At 33.9% G+C, this 22,463-nt stretch overlaps 2 protein-coding genes across 5 annotated transcripts; both read left to right on the forward strand.

Annotated features, from left to right (window-relative positions):
- Positions 1–1,973: 1,973 nt before the first annotated feature.
- Positions 1,974–8,484, forward strand: LOC120346527 (uncharacterized). 4 transcript variants are annotated; one of them, XM_078115710.1, is made up of 13 exons: positions 1,974–2,129; positions 2,528–2,719; positions 2,974–3,030; positions 3,329–3,439; positions 3,805–3,930; positions 4,155–4,275; positions 4,835–4,936; positions 5,374–5,499; positions 6,182–6,268; positions 6,567–6,668; positions 7,098–7,226; positions 7,945–8,073; positions 8,197–8,484. In XM_078115710.1, exons 1-13 carry the CDS (start codon positions 2,055–2,057, stop codon positions 8,280–8,282), a joined length of 1,443 nt encoding a protein of 480 aa, XP_077971836.1. In that variant the 5' UTR covers positions 1,974–2,054; the 3' UTR covers positions 8,283–8,484. The 4 variants fall into 4 exon arrangements, with proteins under 4 accessions (XP_077971836.1, XP_077971837.1, XP_077971839.1 ...); XM_078115711.1 differs by having other exon boundaries at positions 6,582–6,668; XM_078115713.1 differs by lacking the exon at positions 7,098–7,226.
- A 4,029-nt stretch (positions 8,485–12,513) lies between these two features.
- LOC120345853 (uncharacterized) lies at positions 12,514–20,015 on the forward strand. Its single transcript, XM_039415425.2, has 7 exons — positions 12,514–13,261; positions 14,009–14,161; positions 14,574–14,630; positions 15,702–15,797; positions 16,059–16,181; positions 18,334–18,403; positions 18,578–20,015. The coding sequence occupies exons 1-7, from the start codon at positions 13,169–13,171 to the stop codon at positions 18,646–18,648; spliced, it is 663 nt and encodes a 220-aa protein (XP_039271359.2). The 5' UTR covers positions 12,514–13,168; the 3' UTR covers positions 18,649–20,015.
- The last annotated feature ends 2,448 nt before the right edge of the window (positions 20,016–22,463 follow it).

Below are 22,463 nucleotides of genomic sequence, written 5' to 3' on the forward strand. Positions count from 1 at the left end.
GCAGCTGTATAGCATTTATTTTGTTAAAAAATCCTTGAGCTCATCCCCTGTTATAGACTTCCAGTGTGTAAAATAATTTATGAAATTTTGGAGGGTAGTAGATTTTTGTTTTTGAGAGAAGCCACTTTAGTAGTGCTGCTTCGTATGCCAAAAAGGTATTCAACAGTTTGCAATACTTGCCAGTTGCTTCAAATCCAGATATTTTCGAAAACCTAGTAACAGATGCAGGAAGAACCTACAAAGAAAATTTTCTCGGTTCATCTGTTATTAATGACCTGAATACTGTTGGTAATTTTAAACCTAATAATCATGCTCAAAATATTAAAATGCTCAATAACAATTTCGGGGTGCTATCGTTCACCCCATTTTTTTGCTGACAGTTTTAGTTGCTCAATCTTTTCATTGATATGGTGTAAGTTATTCTGATTTTTGAGATAAAGCATCACCCATTAGTCAATTTATTTGGCCGGTTCTAGGGCCTTCCCACTCAATGAATCGCTCTTTTATTTTATTTTGTAATCTGCATTCTATAGTCAAATCTTTATTAATGTCGATGTATATCGTTGAGTATTCCATGTGCACAACTAACTTGAATATTTATAAAGTCACTCTCTTAATCTTGGCGCGAGACAACGCCGTCAGAATACAGAAAAACGCAGAACGTCGCGCGATAATTTTCGGAGCAATTATGTGTCTGAACCTCGTCGGGCATGACGGCGAATCCAACATCAGGACCAAATATTCGGAGTTACTATTGCTATCCTATAAAAAAGTCGAAATAATTTCAATTCCAACACAAAATATATACCAAAATACAAATAATTTTGCAACGAGTTCGCGGCCCACCATGAGATGCTTGGCAGCTCACCAGTCGCGGGCCACCGGTTGAGAAGCGCTGTTGTATTTCATATGATTTTATTAATAGCGCTGTTGTATTTCATATGGTTTTATTAATAGACACTAGAATAGACTTTAAAAAAGCCAAACGGAAATTCTGACGCCAAACATGTTTGAAAAAAGCCAAAAATGTAAAATTTGGCCTTTAAAAGCCATTATGGCAATTGGCAACCCTGTGGTGACGTGGCGCGGTATCATGAGAGTGCACTTGAGAGGGCTAGAAAAAACGTAGACGAGCCATTAGGCGTGACGAAACTATTGTTACGTCACAACCTTGCTTCTGGTAGTTTAAAATCCTGTGTTTGAAGAAGAAGATCGTTATGAAAATCGCTTCCTTTTTAATTACAGGGACATTCGCCTTTTATCCAAATTTATGCGATAGCAAACAACAACTTCGCGCGACCAAGGTATTGCGCTCATATTTTAGCTTTTATTTGTGTTTGTCTCTCATGATGTTTGGAAATGCGTTTTTGATATTATTACCAAAGCCTCAATAGGATTATGTCCTCGTTAACGCCTATATAAAATTACCCAGGGAAAACAAACACTTGGTGTGTAATGATTTACAATATATCAACCAAATTCAAAACAGAGAATATATAAATAGTGGCGTTGCGAATTTTTTCATATATATATTAATTTTCAATAATTAACGTCGTGTTGGCGACAAATGCAGACCATAAGTTACGACCAGCTCTAGAAATAATCTGTAATTTTGCTACGATATACCTGATAGTTACTAATATTACCAAAGGCTGGCAACATTCGACTCATTACACAGGATTTAGTTTTGTTACATCATAGAATAGGAACTGATTGAAGTATGCTCTTCCATGACTAGCAGTCTACTATGTTGGCTAGCATATTATTCAAAATAAAAAGAAATCAAAGCAATTAGTACAAGATGTTATATAAGTCTATAGGTAGGATTTTCCGAATATAAACACGTAATAACGAGGTGACGTCTGCAATGTCCCTACTCTGTATGACTGTATCTATTATTAGTATTGTCATATTTTTTGAACCACTGGTATAGATTTTTGAAGAGAAAGGTTAACGCGCACAGGGCTATATAATATTATGCATTCATATTTATAATAATATACCTATCTAAGTATACGGAAAAAATAAGATATTTATTAATCATCGAGTACATTATGGAATCTCGAAATTCCCGAAACCGACAACTTCAAATATCCTCTGTCAATAAAAGTTCTTTGATTGGAATTGGGGTAAGAAACTCAAGTATAATCATATTAAATAAAATCTTGATATCTATACTGATGAATACTGTTTGGATTCTTTTTTTTCGAATAACGCTGGAATATAAAACAGTTATCGTTATAGAAGAATATCATTATAGTTCCGAATTAAAAGGTTCAATTTAAATTATTTACTCGAAGCGCGCAATAACGAAAATGAACACATTCGAGATTTTTTCTTCTTTTTTCATGTTATTTTGTACACTTTGTGCTCATTTAAAAGAGAATTCAAAATTTTCATAATCTGTTTATTGCAAAAATGAACAAACTTAAAACAGCGTAATGGTTTTGTTGTTTCTGCTCAGTTAATCTTGGAATGAATCTTTATATTATTTTCATTCTTCATACATCGAATATATTACTCACAGGTTACTGAAATTTTACTTGGGCTATCTTCCATCGGTTGTTGTATTGCAACAATACTCTTTGCCGCGGACAGATACTGGGATTGCTACTGGGACATTAAATATCATTACCATGATGATTCTGGTTACCATTACATTGATTGCGATTTGCCACGATTTTCGTTGTCTGCTCAGGGAATATGGGCTGGAACTTTTGTGAGTCTTTCAAATTTGTTTTGTTCATAATATGCAAAATAGCTTATTGCTATATTCGCCAGAATGTTTTGTTCAGCTCATAACATTTCAACAAAATAAACCTTGTATTCTAAATTTTTGTACAAAATTGAATTGCTGCAATATCGTCAAATTTACCGTATTTCATTGAAAAAGAACCGTATAGAATATAGATGAAATATATTTGAATGCGAAATACTTGAAAATCACAAAAAATATTTCTTATTATAATTTAGACTCTGTTTGCTGGATGTATCAACATTGATTTCGGAGCGAATCCGTCGAAAAAACTAGTAAGTATTATTAGGCAAAGTAGTACTGTCCAGATCCTCTTCCACCGCTAAATAACTCACATGTCACTTTTGATTTACTTTCTTCTTTTTTCAATATGACAAGTTAGTAGGAGAAACAGAAGGAATGTCTTTTGTTGATAGGTATAGTTTTTTAAGACTAGCGCTGGGGCAGACAGTTAGAGGTTAGAGCTATATTTGTTTGAAACCGAACAAAATTAGTTATGTTTGATTATGTGTCTGTCAGCTACTACTTTGTATTGTGTTTGAAACAGTTTTCTCATTGAATATTTTTTCCCAGGCCTCCTATAGCACTGGATTTTCAACATTTTCTACTTTGTTGAATTTGGCCATGGTTTGTTTGGAAGTGTTTGCCGTTTCTGACAGTTACTATTACTATTATTACTATAGCGTGAGTGTATTAATATTTTTTTTAATCAGTATATTCGAATTTAGTTCTTTTGTTTACACGCCTTAAGTAAATTTAGACTTTTGATTTAAATTTGTTTATTCCAGAATAAACGCTCCAAATATTTGAAAATCAGGGCTACCCAAGCAATTACTGGATTCGGATTTGAAAATTTGCCCATTTTGGTAGTGGTTCATTCATTTCCATATAGTCCTGCATCCAGCTCATAATATGATTATTTATTAATTTAACGAATTTTCAAATAGTCGTTTTGTAATCTAACTGGAGATTTCTAGAATGTGGAAACTATTTTAGACTGATCAAACATAATCAAAATAACTCTTAACGTTTTTAATTCTGACTTGCAGTGGACATTACAAAATCTACACATAGCTTTGCTATCGATTGCCAGCTTACAAGTCATATTTACTTTTACAACATCTGTTTTATCATGTTGTGTTGGAGGATGTGGTGAGTGCTGTGGCAACGAGCAAGTAAGTGTTCATGTGAGGATTTTTAGATAGAGTGATACATCCGGTTATCTATGATTTCATTTTGATCACATTTTTAGCGGATTAAATTGAGTTTTACGCTTTACTACCCTAAAATGTAATGAAAAAAACTCTGTACAAATCCCCTTTTAGATGTTATCAATGTATTACGTGGATGTGTTACCACAGGGCACTCATAAATATATTTAATCAACTCTGCTTTATAGGTCAACACGGTGGTTATTCCAATGACTTCAACAGCATATCCTCAACAAGGCGCAGTCAACAATGCTTATATGGCAGAGCAACAAACGAGATACTTGCAGCCTCAACCTCAGCAAATGTGGGGTAAATACTGACAGCGGTGGTATTAGGTAGATAAGCTGATCAAACTAGTACTCAGTTCTCAAGCTTGTGTGCAGCAGAATGAACCAAAAAACATTCGCATCCGAATTAATAGCATGTAATTTTATTTCTTTGGCCTCTCGCTACTGTATATGAAATTACTTTTGCGTGAAGTATTGTTTGAGTGAAATTATGGTTGCCAAATTAAAAAAGCCTATCTGGCATTTCACGATATGTTCCCGATGGTATAAGGTGTATAGTCACACTTCACACAATTTGTTTGACTAGAAACTATAATTCGCCCAAACCAAGATCATGATTTACTAAGGGAGTAATGGCGGCTCTGGCCTTGATGGGTCCTAATACTGTGATGTGTATAGGCAAGTTTTGCTTTCGACCTCGGATACCTGTTATCATTCTGAACACTCTGAAATATAAATCATTATTAATATTATGGCGATCAAAATTTGCATGTTACGAAATTTACTAAATATTCCCCTTAGACGGGTAGTATATATATTTAAATTACTAGTGAAAATATATTACCACTTATTTATTTTAGGACATCAGCCTTCAGCTGTGAATGAGACAACAATGACATCTAACGCCATGCATTTGCCTGGAGCTGTCCAGGCAAATCCACCGTCATATGACAGAGGAACATGTAAGTTGAACTGAAAGTGTATTATAGGGGATGGTTGACCAATCCAAATACAGATATATTGAAATACACTCAAACTCGCAAAATCATAAGAAACACTATATTTCAACTCCCGAACGAATGCCGAAAAAATACGTCATCCAAATTGGTCAATACGAAAAAGGCCATGGACACAAAGCTAATGATCAAAGCTGTCGTGATAGTAATTTTCGAGGTTTTCCTTCGTGACTACTTCACGTTCACATTATTTGCCATTATCATAACTTTCCTATATTCAGAGCTGTCACGACATTTCATAATATATGCTTCATCGTTTAACGATTACTTTGAGAATTTTAATGTTTGTAATAAAATAAAGCAAGCGTTGTCACAAACCGCAAACTGATAACTTTCATTCTCATGTTTGAAAAAGCTAATCACTAATAAATATTACTTTTCAGCGAGGCAACCTACTCAAATGCCGGAAACGAGCATGCAAGCAAACGAGAGACACATAAATCACAAACCGACACATTTACCAGGGAATGTCGCTATGAGTTCACCTCTCGCGTACCCTGGTCATATAGGTAATCATGAAGCTGTACAATGATTTTAACACAGGTATCACAGTACCATTTATATGATTGAAATCCAAGCACCTCATTGGATCCCAACTCTCGGGGTTGTCCATGGTAAACGTCCCATGGGATGGGACAGCACACATTTGTATTTCTCATAAGACACAAAAACCGTACTATTATCGGGGAAATGATGGTGAAACATTTCGTAATGGAGTTCGTGTCCATATATTTGAGCATAGCTTTCTTGTTATTTATGAAGGGCAAAATATATTCAGCAATAACAATATACTTCGTGAAGAGGCTGATGGACACATGTATAATAGTTGAACATAAGGTTATCACAAGTCCGTGAATATTGTGGTTTTTTATGTGTCTTCGTACATGTAGTCCTATTTAGTGGACGCCAAACCTAAATTTACCACTTTTGTCGAATTGTATTCCAATAGGAATCCCATGGGATGGGATGGGGCAGGCATAATTGCTAAGGGATGGGAATGGAATGGGACAGAAAATATGTCCCATGGACAAGCCTGCCAACTATACAAGAGGGCCAAATGGATGAAAAGTCAAATTTGATTGATGTTCACTGATAAATTAGTATTTGTCATTGATTAATTCCTGCTTCAAAATCGTTAAATTTACTGATGAATTACCATAGAAAAAATCGTTTGTAAATTTTACACTTTAGTAAGGCAACATACGCAAATGCCAATGCCAATTTCTATGGAATCACAAATAGGAAACACAACATCTCCAGAAACGGACCAGATCAATGGTATAGTAACATTTTTCACAAAGTGCTTTACTAAAAACTACAATTCGCCTAAACCAAGATCATGATTTCCTAAGGGTTTCACGACTGGTCTGGCCCTGATGTGTCTTAGTGTGATATGTATAAGTTTTGCTTTCGACCTCGGATACCTGTTATCATTGTGAACACTCTTTAAATATAAATCATTATTAATTTTATGGCGATCATAATTTGCATGTTACGTAAGTTACTAAATGTTTCCCTTAGAAGGGTAGTATATTTAAATCAGTAGTGAAAAAATATTATCACCTATTTACTTAAGTACATCGGCCTTCAGCTGTGAATGAGACAACAATAACATCTAACGCCATGTATTTGCCTGGAGTTGTTGAAGGAAATCCACCGTCATATGGCAGAGGAAGATGTAAGTTGAACCGAAAATGTATTATAGGGACGGTTGACCATATCTGCGCGTTCACTCGCGTGCTATTGGGTTGACACACGTTTAATAGAGTGTAACTCCGGTCTGAACTCCTCGGAAGTCAATGAGCATACAATATATTCAATGCCAAATGTTCGTATATATATAGTAAAGTTTACAATCCAATCGGAATACAGATCGTTCAAATACAATACGTTCAAATTCTACACCATTCTCATAACTTGCTATACTTTAAAGCTGTCACAACGTTATAATATATATGCTTCAATCATTTAACGATTACTTTAAAAACCGTAATTTTGTAATAAAATATAATCTGATATCAAAAGCAAGCGTTGTCTCAAACTGCAAACTGATAACTTTCATTCTCATGTTTGAAAAAGCTAATCACTAATAAATATTACTTTTTAGCGAGGCAACCTACTCAAATACCGGAAACGGTTATCATGAAAGCAAACGAGAGAAACATAAATCACAAACCGACACAGTTACCAGGGAATGTCGCTATGAGTTCACCTCTCGCGTACTCTGGACATATAGGTAATCGCGTAGCTGTGTACAATGATAAGGATTAACACAGGTACCGCAGTAGAATTCTATATGATTGAAATTTGAGTAACTCATTGGAGTCCAACTCTATACAAGAAGGGCAATGGATGGAAGGTCAAATTTGATTAATGTTTATGGAGAAGATGTGCAAGTCTTAGGGATAAAGACTGTTCACCCTAATATTCAAAGTTCGATTCCCACGTTATTAATTAACACGTGTTATGGAATGTGACTCCAATCTGGATTCCCTTAGACGATAATAAGCACACGATGTTGAATATCGAATTGTTGTATGTTATTGAAAAGATGCGCGATCCAAATTTTAAATACAGATAAAATTGTACACACTTAATTCTAATGCAGTAAGATCACGGTCAGATCCCAAGTGAAACAAAAAGCACAATATTATAGAGTCATCTCGGCAAACCGGAAACGATACGTCATCAAATTGGTCGAAACGAGAAAGGCAATACATGGAACGAATGCATTATCGCTGGAGCGAAAACATAATGTGGCCTATTTTGTGAAATATTACATGCTATCAATGTGAAAGGGTTAAAAACATTATAATCCATAGTTACACAATGCACATTCGCTACAAATGTTTACTGATAAATTAGTATTTGTCATTGATTAATTCCTGCTTTAAAATTGTTAAATCTACTGCTTGATTATCATAAAAAAATCATTTGTAAATTTTACACTTTAGTAAGGCAACCTACGCAAATGCCGATGCCAGTTTCTATGGAATCACAAATAAGAAACACAACGTCTCCAGAGGCGCAGTTATCGGGGAACGCTGAGATGAACTCGCCTCCCTCATACAGTGGACATACCGGTAGGCCTCAAATATTATGTTGATTTCCGTTTCAATACCAATTTAGTGATTATTGTATACATCTATGGAAAAAAGACTTGCAGTGAACCGAAATTGCAACATTGACATGTTACCTTTTTTCAGAGTTACCAGAACCAGAGACAAACGTTCACACATTAACTTCATTGGAAAACAATGAGGCAAATGAAATGGAATACATACAAGAATAGTATTCTTCTGTGTAATTTTATAAATATTGAAGTTAATTCATGCCTGCCTATGTATTTTAAGGCTTAAAATATTAAACTTTAATGCAATTACAACAGTCATGTATGTTTGTTAGTAGCGAGATGGGAGATTTCAAGCTACCCGTCCAGAAAATGTTGTGAATATTTTAATTTTGCCTTAAAATAATTTAATATACGTTCGATTTTGCTTTATAAAAATATTACTATCACATACGGTTAATGAAGAATCGTTTTTGTACTGTAATGCTCGATCAGATTTTTCTATTTCATTTGATTCGTAGTGTTACACTCAGAAATGTTCAGTTATTCCCATTTCTTACTGCATTTTAGTAAAAATTCTTCCGTTTTGAGAAAAATGCGAGTTGCCGTGTTAACAAGCCCCAAAACAACCAAACTAGAAGTGTTCGATATCTATGTAAGCTCGATAGATGGCACTTTTATTTTTGAAAGAAAATACATGGAAAACTGAACATACTTTCAAGATGAAATTATTTTTTTCATCTACTGAAATCAGCAAGATTATATGTTTTGAATTAGAAGAAATATGTAGAAAATTATGACAGGTGTGCATTTTATTCCAGAGACTCATTTTGTTTCATATTATTTCCTTTCATTTTATTTTAATTCGCCGTCAGTGAAAAACATGAAAACGATTCATTTTGCCAAACATCAAGCATCAAAATAAATAAAGTTCCTCTAAAATTATCGACCATTTAACTATGAAAATTGAGTTATCGCAACATATTTATTGTTGAAAAGCAATTAGTTCAATTCCCAAATAGAATAGCTTCCCATATCCGTGTAGTGACATAGTTAATAAAAACAGAAAGCAAATATTTTATTTTATTCTTGCTTTACTCTCTTTTATCCACGTATAGCTCAAATTAGCTATTCAACTGATCCCGAGTAATTACCATTATTTGGTTTAGTATGATGAGACGAATTCAGAATTGCAAAGAACATTATCGCCATTACATACATATCTATCATGCGATACCGGCACGATGATGATCACAACACGCTTCTTTACGACGACACTGATATTCCATTTTTGTGAATTATTAGGCTTCCCGCTGCTTGTCAGCAGGGAACCTATTGTATTCCTGTGTTTTATTATTATTATTTATTATTATTATTATTTATTATTATTATTTATTTTTATTATTTTTTTTTCAAATTGGTCCTACAAACTTGAAATTCACCTCAAATGTGCAGAAGTTCTCAACTAGCAATAAAATGCAAATTTTATGCATGACTGACCACGCTTTCACGCTCCAGTGCGCAAAACGCGTTTTCAGTTTTTTTGCGATTTCTCAAAATTGATACATGCTATTGGGTTGAAAATCATAACAATGATTAATGGACTTGTTCCGGATACGATATGTCAAGGATACGCATGAGTGGCCTCGGCGATACGCTCCAGTGAGCAATATAGGATTTTACATTTTCATCTTCTTCTCGTGAACGACACTACTTAGAGACTTGAAATTTACAGCACATGCAGATAATAAGTCCCCCATCATAAATTGCAAATTTTATGCATGACTGACCACGCTTTCACGGTCCAGTGAGCAAAACGCGTCTTCAGTTTTTTTGCGATTTCTCAAAAATGATACATGGTATTGGGTTGAAATTCATAACAATGATTAATGGACATGTTCCGGATACAATATGTCAAGGATACGCATGAGTGACCCCGGCGATACGCTCCAGTGAGCAATATAGGATTTTACATTTTCATCTTCTTCTCGAGAACGACACTACTTAGAGACTTGAAATATACATCACATGCAGGCAATAAGTCCCCCATCATAATTTGCAAATTTTATGCATGACTGACCACGCTTTCACGCTCCAGTGAGCAAAACGCGTTTTCAGTTTTTTTGCGATTTATCAAAATTGATACATGCTATTGGGTTGAAATTCATAACAATGATTAACGGACATGTTCCGGATACGAAATGTCAAGGATACGCATGAGTGACCTCGGCGATACGCTCCAGTGAGCAATATAGGATTTTACATTTTCATCTTCTTCTCGAGAACGACACTACTTAGAGACTTGAAATTTACATCACATGCAGATAATAAGTCCCACATCATAAATTGCAAATTTTATGCATGACTGACCACGCTTTCACGCTCCAGTGAGCAAAACGCGTCTTCAGTTTTTTTTACGCGGGAAGCCTGTTAAAGCTGCACGCAGCTCTAGTTAAGATTTAATTTCGAACGTCAAAGTTCACGTAATAATTTCGTGAAGTATCATATTCAATATTGGATATTCAAATGTAAATTACCATGCAAATTTATTAAAAATGATGAATTGTAAAATAATCTTGATATGCATGCACATATCATATACGCATAAAGCCGTAAGAAAAAGGGTTTTCGCGGTTGAATTCATTTTCTGCTCTGTTTGTAAAAGATTCGGAGTTCAGAGCAAAACTGTTTCAACTAGAAATATCCAAATTTTACCTGCATGCTTTGGTGAGAACTTTGCCTTATTCCAGAGCTTATGTGTTTGTGTTATCATTCATATTTTCTAATTTATACCTGTCGTTTCCGTTAGAATTAGGGAGTTCAGAACTTAACAGTTTTTTGCACTATGACAATGACAATACTCACCTGACTAAATGAATTAAAATAGAAAGTGAAGTGGTAACATGAATTAAATTAACCCACATGAGTTTGATTTTTTATTTCATCCTAATCAAGAGTTTTCGTACTCAAACAATGATATTCTAACGGAAAATAGTTTTTACCTGCCTTTCAAAGGTTGTGATTGTTCTTAGTTGCTTACGTAAAGTACGAATACATGAAAAATACGCTTATAATTTTAAACTGGCTTATAACTGTGGCGAACGCCGTCAAGAATCGTATTGTTATTTAACGCCCGTTTTTAGAACTTGCACAATAAAAAAATAATAATGTAAATCATGAGAAATCAATTTTCACAAAACTAGGTGCAATTAAATGTAAATTGCAGTAAATTTCAATAATCATTATAAATTGTGTCTGTTTTGTTGGCGATATGTGATTAGGAAACCATAGTAGTACTTCTATTAGGCAAGGGAAATACATTAATTGCAATGGCTGAATAAAATATGATTGCTCATTTATGCTCGATACAAGTTTGAAACAAGATTTAAGTTGCTGGCCGAATTTCAAGACTAATCAATATAGTTTTTGCTGGAATGTGGGATTCGGAATGAGACATAATTAATAATTTGTGACCTTAAATTGGCGTGGCTATAAAATGTTAGTTTCAAAGTTTATTTGGCTTTTCATAGAAATAACGTGACAGCGTATCTGCACGAACTCTATTGGGAACGACCAGTATAATTGCAATTCAATCAATATATATTCTGAATATAAGAGTCGCGTATTAAACCCGTGCCATCTAAGGGTTATTGATAAGCTCCGTGTGTGGCTCATGTATCTATCAGTTATAATTAAATATTACTGGAATATTTCTTTAAATTAGACACGATTTGAGCGACAGATCACGCAGACTATTTACATAGCTGAGTTAAACACAACAAATCAACGTTTGCTACGTCAGCAATCAACTGTGATATGATACGGGATCAATGGATTTCTAAGATCAAAAATTTTGCGAAATAAGCATCAGCTGGGTATAAAGTTAGGCTTAATATGGTAGAATTTCATACTTTTCTCTAAATGGATCTGGATAAAACGCTAATAGACTAACTTTGTTGCTGTTGTATGATTTGGATTTTAGCTGTGGTGCGTTTAAATCTGTATTCAGAATTTATTTTTTATTCAATCTTATCCGTTTTGCAATGGTAATCTAGACGTTTTAACGATTGATTGGGGTTTATGTTTTGCCAAAAGTTTCCTCTGCGTTATCGTTCGGACACGGACGTATGTACTCATTTTTGATACAATATTTCGGGTCAAGCAGATAGGATAGATGTATAGCGGGTAATATGTTAAAATTTGAGTAATTTCGCAAGAATTGTGTTAGTCATATCTTCTGAGCTTGGTTAGCCCTCGAGTCTGAGAAAAGTTGCACGTGATTTTATTCGGCGAACGATTTATCGTCACAACATTCTTTCTTGTCATAATCTTCCTAAGAAGGATAACTTTATGTCGTCATAGATAAACGATGTTATTCATATCTGGATTTTCACATTATAAATCTGTTCTTGTCCTAATAGTATGAACTAAATAAACTTGACTGTGTTTGTTACGCGTGGTTACTCAGGCTTTTTCGAGTAGACTACGGTAGGCTAATATTACCAGCCAGGTTCTTAGTCGGAGAAAATCGTACATTTGAGCAGGATTAGGATTTTAGACATTTGATAGTTGTTTATATTTAGTGTATATATATCTATTGTATTTATTCTTCCTTTCCATTATAGTATTTCGTTGGGCATGTCATATACAATAGCTAAAGGATTTATAATTGTTTGGATGCCTCACGATAGCAATTCCCAAGTGTTTACTGCGAGAGAGCAACGAAAATTGTTGAATATTGTCAATTCAGGCCACAAAAGTGACTTCTTTCCGGTTCCAGATCGGGTTAGAGCGTATATTTTCTAGTCAGGCCTGTATAAGTGAACCTGATCACTATTTGAGGTTTGATACCCAAAAACAATGGGGATTTCTGACATTGTACTAAGTTAAATATAGTAAAAATACCCGACCGTTGCCAGCAATTTTTCAGTCTCAGTTATGTAACTTATACAATGATGCCAATTAAGGACGATCGATGGTTATCCCACAAGAATTGATTTTGGTCGGGCCACTTTACTTCTTTCGAACATCAATAATTTATGAACATACCTATTTATTTCAAGCTTTGATCTTAGTCATAGAAAATTGTTTATATTTTACGTCAAATCATGAATGGAATTCATACACATTCTAACGGTCACAGACGAAGTCGTCTGCAGGAACCACCACCGAAAAGTAACGGACTTTACGTCAGGATTCTCGTATGTGTATTATGATATATATTAACTATATTTCATTATCACATTGAGTGAAAAAGCAACTCGAAGACCCAGAACGTATCGTAGACCGTCTCAGTATACTGTATGGAGTATACGCGTTTGAAAAGCTATATTTTTTGTTTTTTAAAAACCAATTGCTCAATAAGAGCAACATAAGCTCTTAATCGACAAGATAGACTGACATCACTAACAGTGATGAAATATTACACGAAAAGCGAACAAAATACGCCTGCAATCCGATATAGCGCAAGAGGATTCCTAAGCGGTTTGATTCTACCACGATTATCAAATAGTTTCTGAAATAAAGAAGGCTTTACACAATTACTCTAATACCAAATTTGTTTCATAACAGAATCATATATTTTATATCAGAACATTAATCGACTCGAATCTAATAGTATATTTGACACCTAACCATGCCAACATCAACGCCTTCCCTTCCAGATTATGGTTTCCGTAAAATAATAGCCGCAAATTTAAAGTTGAAAAATAGGGCAGCAAATTTATACCGTATCCCCAAAGGGGCGGGGGGAACGTATAAATTAAAATACCTATTACTTACACTGAAATTCATAATTCATGGTCTCAATAACGTCCTTTACAATGACGTACTCAAAGAATCAATATGAATTTTGTATTAAGTAGTTGCATCTGCGGTTGATTGCAAATTAAAGAACCTTATATTCTAATCTATAACAATCTTTTTGAATATATACAACTTATTTCTAGGTTGCTCAGATCGTTTTCGCATTGTTTGCCGCTTTCATTGGTTTGGCTCTTTATACTGTTTGTACGTACAGTCTTCATTGCAACACTGTTAATTGGGATTGTGAATGTAATACGTGGACAAATGTCAGTGCAAACCTATGGGGCAGTATTATAGTAAGTATAAACCAGTAATATTTTACGTGCGTTTCAATACAAATAACTGAAATTCAGTCAACAACTAGTAAAAAATATCTTTAATTTTGTAATATTATCTGGTATGCCACACAGGGAGAAAACTAATCTCACAGCATGCAAAACTTCAATACAGCACCCCTATAAAATTCACAAGTTTATTGTGATTTGTCGTTAAATCTATTAACCCATATGGCAGGTTGTACTAACTATGATTGAATATATAAATTTGATGTCAACGAGAATAGTTCAGTGAAAATAGTTTCTGATGTTTTCGTAAATGGTTCGCGAATGCCTACAGGTAGGAGTGCAAAATATTTCATACAGGTTTTTGTAATTGGAAACAAATGCTATCTTTTTGTGTGATGTTAATTTTACATTTACACTTATTTAGGTGGTGATAGCTTCAGGATTTGCGTTATGTAAAGCAAAAAATCCCAGCAAACTTTCAGTGAGTTATTTATTTATTATACTGTTGTAACTTGTGAATATTGTTATATAAATCTCACGCATTATTTTTATTTCTTACACGCAAATCAGATAGGGTAGGATTTGCATATTTATTTCAAATGAACGAACTTGGCTCTGGCAATATCGAATCAATATTTTCATACGCATGACAGTGAAAGAAGAGGTATCCGACCGACCAGCGGTTACTTAACTTACCCACTGCGGTGATGCTGTGAACAGTCGTCACAAATAATTCTTCTTAGCAGGGTCCTATTTTCCCATAGCCTGTATTGAGAAATGGGGTTAACAATCTTGTCTTCAATTCATCATATGGTGAGGCAACCACTGAAGATTTTAATTAGTGCGTATAGGCAAAAATTGACTTGCATCGCATACCAAACGAAGCGAAATTCACTAAAATTGTAATATCAAAACGAGATACGTAGATCAAAATAGCTGCATCCAAATTTGTACCACGATCGACATGTAAACTGTATTCTAGTATGCAAAACGACGTATAATAGGATATTTGCATCATTCGTCTTCACAATAATCTATAATTTCCAATATTATTTAAAGTCTGGATAAACTAAACATCATTTCGGCACAAATTTTTGTGGATCTTCTGCATTAATTCACATGCAACACGACTATTATATTTATCGCATAGTATACCTATACTCGAAATAAGACATCTTTGCAAAGTTCGTTTTGAGTCACGATTCATTTATTTTCAAATGGGCTATTACCATTTTCAATTTCCAATTTTATATTCGTAAAACGTATTCGAGTCCTTGCAAAAATGTTTGGGAATATTTGCGACATTATCGCCAAACAAAGCCCAGTATTTATTATCAGTCATTTCAATAAAGTACGATAAAAATATTTTTCAATTTTTTTTTGTTACGACATTTTTGTCGCATCATAATTAATTGTTCTATTTGAGAAGGATGCACACAAACCAGACATGACTCGTATGTTTGGAAGCCTTGCGAGCAAACTAATTACGCACGATATTTGGCACCTGCTGTAAAAACGATATTAATTTAAACATTTATATTGCTTTATGCAGAAACATACAAGTCTAGTGACGACGTTAGTCGGGACGTTGGTGTGTGCCATAGCCATCTGCCTGGAGGCGATGGCAGCAACTTCTAAATTCAAATTGGTAAGATATAATGTTAACCTTGCATTCCGCTAAACAAAATTGAAATTTTAGGACAAATTTCATGCTACTATTATGACTTTGGTGTTAATTTTGTTCAAATAGCAAAAAAAATAGTTTTGAATATTCTTCTACTTATTTTTTTGTCTATTTGTCTATTTGTCATGTTAATTGTTTCGTTTATTTACCATAGTTGATTTTGCATATGGAATTGATATGCAATGCATTATTTATATAAAAAATATATAAATTTCTGTTTTTCAGTTCGTGGTTGCTCACAAAGTTTTCCATTCCCTTGGTTGTGTTGTATTCTGCATTATTTTGTTACTTTTTATATGGGGATTTCTCATCGACAACACAGAGCAGTTATGTTCTACTGTACTTGTGGTGAGTTAACAAAGTCTTCAGTTAAAAAAATAAAAATAATGGGAATCTATTCATTGCTATATCGTCCAAACAGCATTTTCATTCATTATTAACTTCTTAGTATCCTTTCAAATAAGTGAAAAACTCTAGTAGGCAACAGTACACTTCATCATTAATTATGCTGATTTACTGTCATAATGATTTAGTGGCGACACAATGGGAGCTGAGAACACAAATTGAACTGGTCTCAACGGCTTGATGACATTTTAGAAAAAAAATACTAAACACGGCCTATCACTTATATTTTGCTCGATAAAGTTATATATCAATTAATATATTAGTTTGTATATAACCTTGTGGAAAATTTAGTCATCATAATATAAGTTACTAAAGATACAATGAAGTGAGAGGTATTGTAAACAATAAAAAGCGTGGCTACTCAATATTTACTTTGCGTTGAATTAAATGTATTTTTAGGTTTAATCAGAACAATGGTATTTTAATATTGTCTGATAATTGAGCAGTACCGAGACATTAAAATTTTCCACAATGTTAGGAATATAATTGAGAGGCGTTATAGCTACCACATTACGCCAATAAAATTGGTAATCTGGTTGGTCTGGTGGTTGAATTGAAATGAAAAGTGAGAAAGCTCTGGCTATACAAGTCATAATTCCAGTCAGACATACCCCTTTCCAAATTTAGTATAACTTTGAAATATATGCAATTGCTTCGTACAAATAATTGATGTGACAATATACAAATATAGGATCTTGATGTGACAAATTTGTTTTGGATATGCAGTAATATGTTGACAGATACCTATTGATCACATTCATGTAAATCAAATCCACCTTTCCATGCTTTGTAAAAAAAACGATTAATAACTATTAATAATTTTGCATCAATTGCAACACCTAATAGTTCATTTTGTTATCAAAAATGATTAAATCAGCCAATTTTTCATTATAGGAATACCGAAACTGTCTCGCCCACACGTGTGTTTGTAAACCATATGATAAATTGCAATGCTCAAATAGAATTGGAAAATCATCCTAACCTTAGTGCACCAGACAGCTTTTTTTTTATCAATTATATGTTATATCTTTGCTTGGTGCCATGCCAACTATACTAGATAGAGAGCATTGTACGTGAAACAGAGATTCTCACTGTAAAATTACCTCAAATAATACCAGTTGCTTCAAATTACTTGAGATTTAAACACAATAAACAACAAAAACAGAGTTATTAGTTCTTTTTCAAATCATGGTCCCATATCCAATTCTTTAAATTTGGTACTTAAAGCAATCCTTCGTCTACAATGGCATTTGTGATCACCGCGAATAGATTGATGAATATTTCTTTAATAAATAATAAACTATTCACAACCAATAGTCGCCATTTTAAAATCAGTTAAAATTTTACTGATACAAACTTATATTTATTTCATTTCGTGTTAGACTTTTACGACAATATAGTATTGATTTTATTCAGACGCGTGACCTGGTGCAAAAATGACAACATAATGAATAATAATTAAGGAAATTGAATTTTGACATTACTATTAGTTTTTATTGTAAATTTTTTGTTACAAATAATTTTATATTATTGTAACGCAGTAGGCGGAATCATTATTTAGTCCTAATGACGATAGTTGAAATGTGTTCAATTTATAAGAATAAGAATAGAAGGCTTTTATCACAAGTCATTAAATTTCAAATCGATGCTAATAGGGTTTTCCACATTAAAGGACCATAAATATCGTATTTTAGAAATATAATATGCTGCTATCCCAACCTTTATCGGCGAATTATATATCTTTGACAAACTCTTTATATAATCCGTTGGACACGGTGCTGCATTGCACGTTATATATCACATTAGTGTCAATTTCTTCATGTTTGTCACTTTTAAAGAAAAAAAACTCAGTATCATTAATAATATAATATATTGTCGATGTCAGTATAATTTGTCTTGAATATCTTCTTACTGTTATTTTTTTTTTGAAATCTTTGAAATTTAATTTCAGTATTTTTTCGTTCCATTTAAACTTTTTTAAATACTGAGATGACACATTTTCACTTTTTTCAGAAAAGATTGCGGCCAAATATTTTAAAAAGAATAGTAGAGCCATTTTATGCAGTTTTTGTAACACATTATGTTGATATTTCAGAAAGTGCAGCCGTCAACCAACTACAGTGTGAGACGGGCAACTCAGGAAGCTCAAGAAGATCTTTCAAAAAGTAAGACATTCAAATAAAAACTCGTTAATAATGTCTCTCAAAATTACATATGTATATATCACAATGTGAATTAATTCGCATTAGTCGGGATAACATCTATGAACAATTGCCAAATTACTAGCAATAAATTCACAAATATACATAACTTCATCAATTTGATCTAAATCTATGCAGGCAAATCACGAGGCAGTCAAGATTCTTTCCCGACGACTTCCGGTCAATATGCCGGAATTCCGGCTGTATAGCTTGAATGGAAATTTCGGAAAGTAGTCAATTTTGCAACAGATTGCAAGGCTCATTTTAGAAAAAAGGGAATCAAGAATGCTAAATGTCAAAACCTGACGGTACAATAGTGGGCGGTACAATAGTGGAAAAGAAAAAGTATTTTTCCATGTAAATAATCCTGTAAACTATTTCTGTAAATTCAAACTGAATGAACTTTATTATCTAGGTTTAAACTTTAATATTTGATTGTTTTTACGATTATAATAACATTGCAAATAATTCGAACGTTTGGAATATTTGTCCAGACTCTTTCTAATACGGGACATTTTATTCGGTACTCCCGTAGTGTGTGTACCAGGTTAGGGTTAGGCCATAATTTTATTCCGATTTCCCTTATTTTAGTTCTATTACGAGTTCGAAAACTGTTTTTGTTAGCTAAGTAAATATACCCCCTGTCCGAAGGTTTCAGTCCCTTTATATAAATTGATGTGAAGTAGGCGATCAAAATTAGTTACCTCCATATCAGTACATTAGTACACACTTCTGGAGCGCCTCTTAATCAGCATGTAATGAAGGTTAACCTTGAAATTGCGAAACGTATGTACTACATGTTTTTTGTGTCTTTAATATCGGTAACAAAAATGTGAAAAATAAGCTCCTGCACTTAATGTTGGTTATCTTATTATCTTCACAGATAGAATAAAAAAGTGCCAATCGTTCCATTCCGATTTTGAATATGCAATAAAAATAATTAACAAAAAAACGGGATGGTAGCATCGAAATCTTTTCGAGAAGAGTTGGAAATAATTGATATTTGATTAATCAATAATAATCTAAATATAAATTACGTTAATAGTATTTCTAGGAGCGATTACATTGTTCTTGTCATTAAGTGACTCGCATGCTTAAGAAGTGTTACATATTATATATTTGTGGTGATTTCCAGGTCATTTTATTTCGATGATATAATATTCCTAACTCTGTTTAATGCTTTTTTTTTATTTTTTAACATGTTTTAATGTTAATTATGATTTATTACTGTAATAAAAACTCACTTTTCTCATGACACGTGAACAACTTATGATGTTAGTCTTCTGGAAAGTCGTTTGTTCACTGTAAATGTAATTTTAATGATGGTTCGCGATATATGAATTAATCAACTGGGACACCAATTTACCAATTTTCTGTGACAGCTAACAGTTTAAAACGCAATGTGGTAACCTGTATATATTCTTCAAACGAGTAGATTATATGTTTGCTTAAATCCGATGTTAATTATTGATCAATATATTATCTTGGGAATTTTTGCGTTTTAATTTGAACTCGAACACAATGGATGGTAATAATTACTATCTTTTAAATATTCATATCATTTTAAGAAACACTTGTTTTCAATTACATAATGACTCTTTCGCGTTGTATTATTAAGTAATCCAACAGGGGTTTTCTAGCCAAGTATAGTATAAAATTAATTTTATTTTTTTTATAGACATGATTCTCGCGACTATCATTTCAACATATGGAAGGGGCTTTAATGTCTATCGAATCGAGCTTATAAAATATTCCTGCACCAGACATTTGTTACAAATCATGATCGATAGTATAATAAGAAATATAATTGGCAATTAGGTCTTTGATATTGCGTAATTCCAACATATTGCAGTCGACGCATTACAATCTATAGTTATAGGACACGAAATTGTTGTTGTTGTTGTTGAGGTGACATTTGTTGTTTGAAAAAATCGCTTTCTCCGCTTATAATAGACTAATCGATCAAGTACTTAAAGATTGTCGAAGCCACTGGAAAGCTATTTTGATTCGAATTTTCCATGAGTTCTATATGGAGCTCGCTGAATCGCCCACTTTTTTTTTTAATTTTTATGCATATTGCGCTTTCACGTGGCAGTGCGTGTCGTGATTGCGGTCAGATTAGTTCGAAATCTCCCCGACAAAGCTGGTGATCACTGCTCGGCATGGGATCCTATACCCGTACCGATGTGAATTGCTGCTGCGATGGAACTTAATTTGCGTTTCGATTTGAAATTTCGGTTGATCATATTAAGATTTCAGCGCAAGTAGAATGATCTACCGGTACTGTGATTAGTATTTCAACATCCGTGTCCGTGTATTTGGGAATTGCTCTGCTGTCTGTCTAATCTTAATTTTGCGGTGGTAAAACCTGTCAAATGACACGGCTATGAAATCTCGTAATAGTAATAATTTTTTATCCGGGATGAAATCATCCAAAATGATATATCGTCACGGTCTTACAAAATATTTTGCCTCGTGGGTAGGCTATTTGTGAATACCATGCGAATCATACGTTTAAAGCGCGTGTGTACCTTGTCACTATTTAATTGAAGTTAAGAACAGGACAGTGCTAAACTCATGCATAAGCAGTTCTTTCATACTTTTTGGCTCTAAATTTGGCAAGAGTGATCGAATTCATACCATATGTAACCTTCATGGCAAATAATTTGATCGGAATCGTTTTCACGTGCCTGACTGAGTTGACCTATCTTCAAAGATCGTACGTCTCGTTAGTGTCATTCTTATATGGCCCAGAAACGTTTCGTATGATTGAATACATCTTTTTGACTGTAGATCAGTGGTTCTTAACCTTTTTTGAATAATTTACCCCTTTATCAAACAAGGTTACAAGATTTACCCCCAATACATCTGATATTAAAAATTCGTCAGGTGAAATATAAATAGCTCGAAATTTAGACGCGAAGTCTCTCTCTCTCTCTCTCTCTCTTTCTTTTTTATACCCCGTCTTCGCCTCTGTATTGGGCTTCAGTTCGGCGTGAAAAATAAGAGAGTGGGGCTCGGTGGGAAAAGAGTGGTGTGGGAGGGGGGAAATGTATGCGGGGGGGGGGGGGTATTGAGGTGATAGAGTTGGGAAAATAGTTCGGAGTGGGGAGATGAAATCATCGATCACAAAAAGCTTTCAAGATGATTTCTCCAATCGTATGTGCCTTGTGCACAGAACACTCTGAGGAATATAAAGACCATCCTGAATAAGATACGTCAACTCAAAATATAAAAAATCGCTCTGATTAGGGGCGCAGCTAAGATTTAGACACAGGGTTAAAATCCAATCCCTTCTGAAACAGTCGTCGCGATTACGCGCTCGTTAAAAGACCCCACTTTTGAAGCCGACTTTCCTCAATTCCCTGACAATTATGAGAATCTAAAATGTCTTTCTATAGTAATTTAATTGTGTTCAACGTAACTTGCAATTGTTTCTTCCTGCGGCAAAAGAAAAACTTTACTACTCTAAAGTCTAAATTACCAAGGTAATCTGTGAACATGAAAACATGAGATGAACTGCCCGATTATATTTAGCTTTGATCCTTTTTTTTAGATCTTGCGAATTCGTTTTCGCCGCTAGAAAAGATCTGATATAAATTCACATAAATTACAATTTAATTTAGGGCAATAAAAATACACATGAAATATATTAGTAAATCAAAAATACATATTCCTCGCCTCGAAATTCCTTACGAAAGGCTACTGAAATTCCTTCGCCGCGAATACGCCACTTTCTCAGCAGGCACAATTGACTGTATTTCAATTTCATCGACGCTATGGATTCCAACGCCGACTGAACATCATGTCTGCTATAGTATGCTATAGCTAGAGTATAGACACACGAAATTTCGCGATTTACAATGGACAATGAGGCGTTTTTAATCGTCGCCTGACTCCTATAACGAAACTTCTATTGTTTTGGGTTTTATGTTTAGTATTTTATATTGCCGCCTGTCAACCAATAAATTAGCGTTACTAATTAAATGATATACTTGAGCATATTCCCGCCGATGAACATACG

The sequence above is a fragment of the Styela clava genome, chromosome 8, assembly GCF_964204865.1.
Source record: "Styela clava chromosome 8, kaStyClav1.hap1.2, whole genome shotgun sequence".
Taxonomy (NCBI): domain Eukaryota; kingdom Metazoa; phylum Chordata; class Ascidiacea; order Stolidobranchia; family Styelidae; genus Styela; species Styela clava.

Coding starts and splice junctions, on each gene's coding strand:
- LOC120346527 (XM_078115710.1), top strand. CDS start 2,055: ATGGAATCTCGAAATTCCCGAAACCGACAACTTCAAATATCCTCTGTC. Junction 3,440..3,804: donor ATTACTATTATTACTATAGC/GTGAGTGTATTA, acceptor TCTGACTTGCAG/TGGACATTACAAAATCTACA. Junction 4,937..5,373: donor GTCATATGACAGAGGAACAT/GTAAGTTGAACT, acceptor ATTACTTTTCAG/CGAGGCAACCTACTCAAATG.
- LOC120345853 (XM_039415425.2), top strand. CDS start 13,169: ATGAATGGAATTCATACACATTCTAACGGTCACAGACGAAGTCGTCTG. Junction 14,162..14,573: donor ACCTATGGGGCAGTATTATA/GTAAGTATAAAC, acceptor ACACTTATTTAG/GTGGTGATAGCTTCAGGATT. Junction 15,798..16,058: donor CAACTTCTAAATTCAAATTG/GTAAGATATAAT, acceptor TCTGTTTTTCAG/TTCGTGGTTGCTCACAAAGT.